General features: G+C 44.9%; 1 protein-coding gene across 1 annotated transcript in view; it reads left to right on the plus strand.

Moving 5' to 3' along the window:
* Positions 1-3,467, plus strand: part of LOC105823020 (zinc finger protein Aiolos) — a 12,282-nt gene extending 8,815 nt beyond the window's left edge. The window contains exon 3 of the mRNA XM_012660102.1: positions 2,436-3,467. Within this exon, the coding sequence (XP_012515556.1) occupies positions 2,436-3,139 (704 nt within the window). The 3' untranslated portion in view covers positions 3,140-3,467. The remainder of the gene's footprint in view (positions 1-2,435) is intronic.
* The last annotated feature ends 6,637 nt before the right edge of the window (positions 3,468-10,104 follow it).

The raw sequence follows: 10,104 nt of genomic DNA on the forward strand, positions 1-10,104 counted from the left end.
AGTCCCAGCTACTCGGGAGGCTGAGGCAGGAGGATCGCTTGAGCCCAGGAGTTTGAGGTTGCTGTGAGCTAGGCTGATGCCACGGCACTCACTCTAGCCCGGGCAAAAGAGTGAGATTCTGTCTCAAAAAAAAAAAAAAACTTTGATCCTAGCCAGGTGTTGGTGGTACCCACCTGTAGTCCCAGCTGCTTAGGCAGCTGAGGCGACAGGATCGCTTGAACATGGGAGTTCGAGTCTAGCCTAGGCAAGCTAGTGAGACCCCCACCTCTAAAAACAAAAACCCCCAAACACCTCAGTCCACATGGCAAAAAAATTATTTTCTTTTTGGTTCTCTTTCAGTTCCCCTGATTACACCAAGGAGAAAGATTTAAACTTAATTTGATGCTAGTTGTCTTCAACACTCATCTCACACTTGGGAATCTCTCTTTTTAACAAAGAGAGAGGGTATGTTAGTCTCCGAGTACTCACAGTCGTAGCTGATTGAAATTTAATAAATCACTCTGTTTCATTGTCTTTATTTTTCATAGTTACCTTCTATTTGCGGTAAGTGATTCTGGTTTTCCGTTTATGTTCATGATATAAAGTTTCCTTAAAAAACAAATTTATTTTAGGAAAGAAAACGTGAGCTGAATCAAACAAAGAAAAACCCCCCTAGCAGTTACCAAATGTTTTCCATGTGGCAGGCCCCGTTCTAGGCGCATGCCCGTGACCTGTGCGGTAGGATTATTATCTCCATCGTACAGGGTGCGGAGCACAGACAGGTTAAGTAACTTGCTCAGGGTCACATAACTAGTGACCTATGGAGCTGGCATCAAACCAATCCATCTGGCTATAGAGCTCGTTCTCTCACCCACACTGCCCTGGCGTGTGGATATTGCAGAATGTGAAGGAATAATGAAGTTTGAGAAATACTTTATTCCACATGTCTTGATACAGCTTTAACCAGATTCTCTTACTTGTCCCCATGCATGTCCTGTATATTCCTGCTTTTCTGCCTCAATCATGCTCAATTCACACCAAATTGTCTTGCCCTTGCCCGTATATTGCCTTATTATTCTTTTAACAGAAGACATGTTGCTCCCCTGCCTAAATATCTCAAATGTGGCATTGAGAATAAAAGCAAAGGCCTCCATTGAGCAATGCAGCCCTCTTGCAATTTTGAACCTATGCTTTTTCTCCAATTTTATACATATATAGGGCTTATTTCTTGCCTACTAGGTTGGAGACACCTCAAAATAGAAACTGGTTCTTCCAATCCTTTTGTTTTCTTGTGAGTTTTTTTTTTCTTTTCTTTTTTTTTTTTTTTTTTTGTTGCTGAACCTTTTACTGTATGGTGGGCAAATTCTGGAACCACAACATGTCTAGGAAATGTTACAGAAAAGAAGGATATGGGGTTTCGCAGATCTCTCCAGAATCCAAGATCAGCCAGTGGAAAAGCAATAGCCTCAGCCTTACTTCCAGACTGGACTCCTCTTCCATGCCTTCTCCTCCCTTCCCCGCTGCTCGCCACGGAGCATGTCTGCCAACACTGCAGCCCCCGGCCCTGCCTTCCTTCTGGCCAAAGAGCCTCCATTTTCTAACACACAACACCCACACACCCTGAAGGTGGCTAAACTCTGTTTTCAAAATTTCTCAGCAGTTTGACATCAAAAGGAGGAGAGGGTGACCACAAATGAATTTTTTCAGCTGAGGGTAAGATAGGTCCTAATGATTACGGATGTATCCGGGATACATGTGTCAAGCAAAGGGAGAGTAACACTTTGGGAGAGGGACAAAGATCATGATCTCTCCTCAGGAAAGCTTTTCTAAAGCTGTCTACCTTCGAACCTCTTTTACTTAAGTCTCAGGCAGCCAGGTGACTGGTGAGTTTGGGGAGTGGCAAGCTGATGTTTTGGGGGCTATTTTCTCTACTGCTGTAGCTATTTAAAAAGCTGCCAAGGCCAGTGGCTGAACACCCCCACCCTTTCCGGCACTTTCGTCCCCCTGGCCACCTGATATTACAAGCAGAAGACAATACGCATAATAAGAGCTTGGGAGCTGACTGTGTCTTAAGAGTTCACAGACAACAGAAGTGCAGAGGCCCCGTGCTCCTGCATGGTGGCAGCTGCCCTGTCCCTCTATGTCCCGTCCTGGTGTTCTCTTGCTTCTTTTCCTCCTCTCTCTCAGGCCCCCCTCTGCCATCTGTAGTGGGTGTACCTCACAGCATGGCCTCAACTAACCACATCTCTGCCCCTCCTTCTGCCTGCTGGCTTTGTTTGGGCTGTCCAAACATGCTGTTCCCGACCCAGTGTCTCCTGAGACTTCAGCACCATATGTGCCCCTTCTGCCTGGGCTAGGTGTTCTTCCTCCCTTTTTTGAGGTCTCTGGAAAATAATTGTACAAACTCTCTGCCTTTGTGTTGTTTCTTTTATAACCCTTTCTTTCACCTGTTCCAGGTGAGAAGCGCCACTGCTTTGATGTCAACTATAACTCCAGCTATATGTACGAGAAAGAGAGTGAGATGATACAGACCCGAATGATGGACCAAGCCATCAATAACGCCATCAGCTACCTGGGCGCCGAAGCCCTGCGCCCCTTGGTCCAGACACCGCCTGCTCCCACCTCCGAGATGGTTCCAGTGATCAGCAGCATGTATCCCATAGCCCTCACCCGGGCTGAGATGCCCAATGGTGCCCCTCAGGAGATGGAGAAGAAGAGCATCCACCTTGCAGAGAAGAGCATGCCTTCCGAAAGAGGCCCCTCCCCCAACAACAGTGGCCACGACTCCACGGACACTGACAGCAATCACGAAGAACGCCAGAATCACATCTATCCGCAAAATCACCTGGCCCTTCCTCGGGCCCGCAACGGGATGCCACTTCTGAAGGAGGTCCCCCGCTCTTATGAACTCCTCAAGCCCCCACCCATCTGCCCAAGAGACTCCATCAAAGTGATCAACAAAGAGGGGGAGGTGATGGATGTGTATCGGTGTGACCACTGTCGCGTCCTCTTCCTGGATTATGTGATGTTCACTATTCACATGGGCTGCCACGGCTTCCGTGACCCCTTTGAGTGTAACATGTGTGGATATCGGAGCCATGATCGGTATGAGTTCTCATCTCACATAGCAAGAGGAGAACACAGAGCCATGCTGAAGTGAATATCTCGTCCCAAAGATTGTCCCAGGGTGTTCAACATCATTTTTTAAAACCAGTAACCCAACCTAACAGATTGCTCTCAAAACACGCCCAGTTTCAAACTCCTTTCAGACCATTTTAGGTATCCAAAGGGTGGTGTTTACATGGGTAGCCAGAGAAACACTGTCTTCATTCAGAAATTATTTGCAGGTCTATCATGTTATTACTTTTGCGAAACCTTTGTTTTCCCGTCAGGGACTTGAATTTTATGGAATTTAAAAGTCAAAGAAGTATTGGTCATTATCTTTTGCAGCAATAGAATGGGCATCTGTTGACATTTGTTGCCAGTCAGAACAGTCCCCCCGCTGTGCTGCGTGAGACATTCTTTCTGAGCTGCATCAGCCGTATGTGGAGAAGCTTTTTGGTCATATGCCCAAATCCACAAAGAGGAAGAGCTGACCAGATGACCTTGCTGGGAAGCCTTGCCCATCTACACTTAACACAAGGCGGAAGGGTTAGGATATAATCCCTCCAACCCAAATGGTGGTCTAAGAGCAAGAAAAAAAAAACAGCCATAAAGTAAGTATCTGTTACCAGTAACTGAAGACCCCATTCTCCAAGCATCAGCTCCATTACCTATCAAATAATATTATAGTAATAGTAATAAGCATCTGATGACACTTGTGCTCCTTCCCTGCACCGTCCCATCTCCAGTGAAAAGCTGAGCTGCTTTGGCCTGAACCAACTGTCTATAGGCGAAATTCTATACTGCTGGTTTTAAACACAGACCGTCACTGAAACTCCAGGAAGTTGTCCACTGGGACATCCCTTTCCTTTGACCAAGATTGGCTGAACAGGGGTCTGAGGAGGGAAATGATTTGGCAGCACTAACAGGAAAAAAAAAAAAACTACAGCCACCTAATGTTCTTGGTCTCCTTCATGAAGCATTGGTGATACGGACCCAAAGCAAACGTGCCAATGATTTTTTCCGCAAAACATATGGAAGCATCCAAAAAGTATGGCTTAGCCTCCCCTTCCCCACGGGAGAGGAATCAAGGAGAGATGCTGTGTGTGTTGTTTAGATCAGAGCTGAGCTTTGGGATGGGGTGAGGAAGAGACACCTCTACTGACAGATTCTCCTGGATCAGGCAGGTTTGGGCTCTTCCCCACCCCCCATTTAAATGGAGCTACTTTTTTCCACAAAAATTCCTGAAAGTCTTGTCTGTGTTCTACAGATCTATTATTAGTCATCTTGGTCACTAATAATGGGGACATACTATCAAGGAGAAATGCTATGATCATTGTAAAATTAGCACTGGAATAAGGATCACAAAATTTTTGCTAATTCCATATTTGCCACTTATTAACTGTGTGACTTTGAGCAAATCATTTAACCCTTAAAACTCAGTTTCCTCATCCGTAAAGTAAGAACTGGATTGAGACGTTCTCTAAGGTCCTTTCCAGCTTTACATTTTTACGTGATTATGCAGTAACCACAAGTTATTTTTTGAACCTCTTCATGTCTGGCTATTAAGCAGAGGATCACATAGGTGAATATGTTTCACGTTTCTTTGCTGTGAAAATGATAGGACGTTCAGTCTTTCCTTTAACCACTGAGTTGTGAATGTGAAGAAGATGGTGGAGAGAAACAAAAAACAGGAAGGTATTTTGATCTTGCCCCAAAGTGTACATACAAATTGGCACCTGCAGCCAAAGCCTTTTTTTTAAGAACTTGTGTTAGGGAAAATAAATTCTGTTTCCACGGACAACTTCATGAGCCTATTTACAAATTAAGAGCCAGCTTTGGGAACATCTCAACCAGAACCAAGATTCCCAAATTCCTAGTAGATCAATGTTCTCTTTCTAAAGGGCTTATGCATTCGGCTCCAACTCAACTCGTTCGTGTGCTGCCAGTAATTAAAATGTCCCACCTCAGACTGCACAAATGGCCTCTCCTACTTTGTAGCATGGCGTCTGTCTCAGGGAAAAAAGGTTTTATGAAATTCCAGGGCAACAGTCCCAACATGTTTGAGATTTCAGCTGAAGGACTGGATGTATTTTGGTGCGCTGTCTTTGGTATATCACTGTGTTTCCGTAATACTAGACTCTAGGCTAGTATGCCAGGTTGCTTATGCCCATTGTGAAAGAGGAGTTGCTCATTATACTCTTGAAATATCACATGTCCTGTTGACTCTTTGAGGGACAAGAAAAAGAGAATTTGGAAGCAGGGACGAGTAGGAGAGAAAGCAAGGGAAAGAGAGCATTTCCACCAGGTCAGTGTGAAAGTCTTTGCCGAAGAGACCCACTTTTGCATCTCAAAATGGTGAAACGAAGGCCCATTCCACCAACCTGGGGACTCTTCTCACAGATATGATCCCCCTTTTTCCTGTGACTAATGGATTTGCTGAATGCTCTCCATTCTTCTGAGGTTATTTTTCTGAGTGCGGTGTCCACTCACAAAGGCTGCACTTTCTTTGTAGCATTCTAAGCCTACTTTGGGGCCCATCAATTCCCAAGAAAATTTACATGAATTATAAGAATTTACACATTCTTAAGTCTTGAAGTTGAACCAGGTATGCAGTGGTTACCACCGCACGTGGTTACCGTACACACTCCCTATGCTATGGCTAATTAACTTCCCCTCCTCGCTAGGGCTAGGGGTGAAGGTGAAGAGAATGTCACCGAGATGCCTAATGAGAAGGGCTGAGGCCGGGTTTGCAGCTGCCACACTGGGTAGTGAACTTCTGTAGCAGCTTCAGGCAGTACGTTGACTTTGTCCTGCGCACTCCCTCTGAACATGAGCTCTGCAGGGCTTTCTCCTTCATTTCCCACCAACTCTGTCATGAGGCAGGCCTTCCACCTCACACCCAGGAGGCCACGATCTGAGGAACAACCAAACCCTTGAAAAGTTCACTCACAGCCAAGGTGACAGAATTGGGGTGAGGGTGGAAAAAGAATAGAACCAGCTCTCCAACTGTTTGGTTTTTTTTTTTAATTTTCTTCTTTTTTTTTTTTAGAGATAAGATCTCGCTGTGCTGCCCAGGCTAGCCTCGAACTCCTGGGCTTAAGCGATCCTCCCGCCTCAGCCTCCCAAGTAGCTGGGTTTACAGATGTGCACCACTGCCCCGGCTCTCCAAGTGTTTTCTATCATGATTTGAAGTGTTGCAAATCTTAGTTCCTACTGAGAGAGAACTAAATAAAAATGCCTCTCCCATTACCCTCCACCACCACCAGAAAAAAAAAAGATGTTGATAAACCAGTCTTTAGATTCCTAAAGTCGTCCTCCCAAAAAGACTTGGCACAGGTAAAACAGCTAATCTTATGCTTTGTTAGCCATTTTGAGGTGGTCCTGACACACCTTCTGATTTTGTTAGTGACAAAATTTATCACCTTTTGGGGTTTTTGTTTTTGTTTTTTTTGAGACAGGGTCTTACTCTGTCGCCTGGGCTGGAGTGCAGTGGCATCATCATAGCTCACTGCAGCCTCAAACTCCTGGGCTCAGGTGATCCTCCTGCCTCAGCCTCCCAAAGTGCTAGGATTACAGGCGTGAGCCACTGCGCAGCCAAAATTTATCACCTTTTAAATGCATCACTTAACATTTTGCTAGACCCATACTCACAGTACCCAGATATAAAATGACCTCATTTCTTTTGCAAAGAGAAATATTTGAAAACACAAAATTTTACTCAGTTGAATTTCAATTTACTCAATTGAAACATTTATTATAAAAGCTCACATAAAGTTTTTCCAAGTAGTATCTGTACCTGTCTTATTCTCCTCTGCTTCCTACCCCTACCTGCACTGCTGAATGTGAGGTTTAGAAGGTTTTAAGGGAAAAAGCAGTATTTCTGTTCTATATCCCAGGGCAGTTGGTAAGACCACAATGAAAATGTTTCCTTAAAGTCCTAAGTGTATCCCACTTAGGACATTCTGAGAGGAGGTATGTTGGTCTCTAATGGAGATTTGGAAACTCTGGGACACTCAAGATTTATGAAAGAGCTTGGACATCTCTGGGGACTCAAAGACTCAGAATTAGGACTTCTGAGCTCAAGAAGAGAAAAGAAAGGGGAGTAGGGAAAATTTTGTTCTAAAAAATAGCATCAGGAACAGAAGAGAAGCAATATATAGTAATATCTCTTAGCTGTCAGAGAATTGGAAGCTATTTTTGTGTTCACACAGAAAGTATAGTTCAGAAAATCTCTATAGGCAGAGGTCACACGAGCAGAATGATGTGGGATTTAAGTGCCTATCTAGAGGACAATTTTGACCTGAAACCAAAGACTTGCTCTGGGCCACCCTAGGAAAAGGACTTTGTTCTCTAAGGCTGCAAGACAGAATGGTTCTGAGAATGATCAGTGATCCCAGGTTTGGGGACTGCTGACTCAAGGACCGTGGACTCAGGAGAGCCTACAAGAGAGGTGTGGGCTTTAAACTTGTGCAAGCTTATAAAGTAACCCGAGACTGTACCTCTAATTTACCGAAGCTGTATATAGTCTGTACCCTGCCATACCATCATGTTGATAAACAACTTTTTGCACTTTGAAGAAGTGGGATGTAAGTTTCCTTTGAATACTGTATTACAATAGTGGACTGCCTATGCGTTGTTACTGATTGAGTTGCTATTTGAAATTGGAACATTAATGTTTTGATTAAAAATGTAAGGATGTAACAATATACACCTTCCAAGGATGTTGTGAGGTTTTATGTAATTTTGTCTATGGGGTAATGTTACTTTGGGGCAGGGGTTGCAAATTTCCTCTTGTATGTACTGTGTCTGGATTTAAAGACATGAAAAATAGTCCAAGCCCATACTAGAACCTTAATAGTCATTCCTTTACAAATGGAGGCAACTGATCTCTTACACAGTTTCCTTCGTGTTGTTTTAATGCTTAAGGCTAGAGAATCTGTTGCACCTTGGAACCAATGTGAGTTAACCACACGCTACAGACACTTCATAGTGTTGCACCCAGGGAAGCAAAATAGCTTTGCGTTCTCACTGTCTATCAGCCCTCAACTATTAGTTCCCCAAGAACTTGAGTGTCCTCAAATAGTTCTCACTGTTCGTCTCTCCACTGACCCCCACTCCAGAAAGCCTGGAGAGCCGTCCTGCGATGCTACCCACCTTCCCCACACCCTTGCCACACATCCGTGTGGCCTATTTCATATTCTGAATGTAAGTGCAGCTTTGCTTCTTCCTCTCCTGAAAAGACTAAAAACACCACACATTTGAACACGTTAAGAAAATGGGGCAGCCTTAAAAATGACTGATCCCATCGCCAGTGACTCATTCATATAAGGACTTTTCCAGGCTAGCAGACAAGGCTCTTTTTGGTGGGCCTGCTTCTGTGGGTTCACGGAAACCAAATTACTGTGGGTTGCAAAGAATTAGCAGGTCATTTAAAAAGCAGACATCCCTTCACCCAGACTGTGGTTTTGCAGGCTCAGGTTCTCAGTCTATGAGCTTTGGTGAAGGATCATTTGGCTACTGGAAAAACCATAGCTTATTTTTAATTTCTGGTTGCCAAAGCCACCACACGTGTGGTCTGTGGATGACCATTGTCTGCAGAATGACGAAGGAGGAACAGAACGTGGTTTGGGGCTCGGGGTGGCCTTCCCACTGGGAGGGAGGAAGCCCTTGCAGAGGGTTCTGACACCGCCTGTGCTCACAGCCTCTCCTCCCATCTGCATTTCTCGGAAATGCACCCCACTGCCCAGCAGTGACTCCCTTGTCACTCTGGAGTTTTACGTGGAGTCCAGCTATTTGGAGCACTGGGAAGTGTCCCACTCCTCTGTAAAGACCGTTCAAAGAAAACCAGCTTCTGAAATGTGGCAATGCTAACCCTCGCCAGAACCACGTAGCGCATCCTCGTGTCAGAAACAACCCTGCTAATGGTTTTCAAGGTTTCTGTATCATGTTTGATTTTTACCCTACAAAATTAAAAAATCCTGGTGTGTTTGCAATTAGTCCTTGCGTGTGCCTGTCATTTGTAGCTGCTGCTTTCAGAAAGTGGGACGGTTTAATTCTGCCCTGAGGAATATTTTCTTAATTTAGCCCCTCGGGCTACTTCTTAATGTCCGGGTATCAAGATAAATGGAATTATCACCAAAATAAAGGATCTTACTGACGCCTTGGTGAGCCTGCCTTTGGTATCCTGCTACTGGCCCCTGTACCCTCATGCTGGGGTTCTGGTTCCACTGGTTGTCAGCCACTAAGGGGGCCAGAGGAGCCCTGGACTGATGGTGATCAACACATTGAGCACGATTCCAAGTCACTGCTCTGCCCTCTCCCCTCCACAGGGTTTCTTCTTAAAAGATAGGCAAATCCTGACTTTTTTATTTGTGGGGTCTCATAAATATCCACACTGGGAAACTCAAGTTGCAGTTGTTAAACTCAACCACATTTAAATACAGTCTTTAGATACTTGGAGGCCCAAGCCAAAGGTGTTGGGGGGGAAACTCCTAGAAGAATGGTGTAGGGATGGGGCAGCTTTCTCTAACATGCTATCGGTCGTGTTCTCTCTCTCTTAGAAAATGTTAGAAAAGGCCAGGCGCGGTGGCTCACGCCTGTAATCCTAGCAATTCGGAAGACCAAGGCAGGAGGATTTGCTTGAGGCCAGGAGTTCAAGACCAGCCTGAGCAAGAGCAAGACCCTGTCTCTACAAAAACAGAAAAATTAGCCAGGTGTAATGGTGTGTGCCTAGAGTCCCAGCTACTCAGGAGGCTGAGGTAAGAGGATCACTTGATCCCAGGAGTTCGAGGTTGCAGTGAGCTATGATGACACCATTGCACTCTAGCCCAGACAACAGAGCAAGACTCTGTCTCAAAAAAAAAAGAAAAAGAAAAAAATAGAAAAAAGAAAATGTAGAGAAGAGTTTGAGAGGTGATTTGGTCCTCTACTCAGTCTCATCTAAAGCACCCTCCCTTTCCCCTCTTCCACGGAAGAGGTGTGAGAAAGTTGTCCTGAAGTTTAGGAATGGCAAACATGGGG

This window comes from Propithecus coquereli, unplaced genomic scaffold (genome assembly GCF_000956105.1).
Source record: "Propithecus coquereli isolate 6110/MARCELLA unplaced genomic scaffold, Pcoq_1.0 Scaffold119, whole genome shotgun sequence".
NCBI classification, from domain to species: domain Eukaryota; kingdom Metazoa; phylum Chordata; class Mammalia; order Primates; family Indriidae; genus Propithecus; species Propithecus coquereli.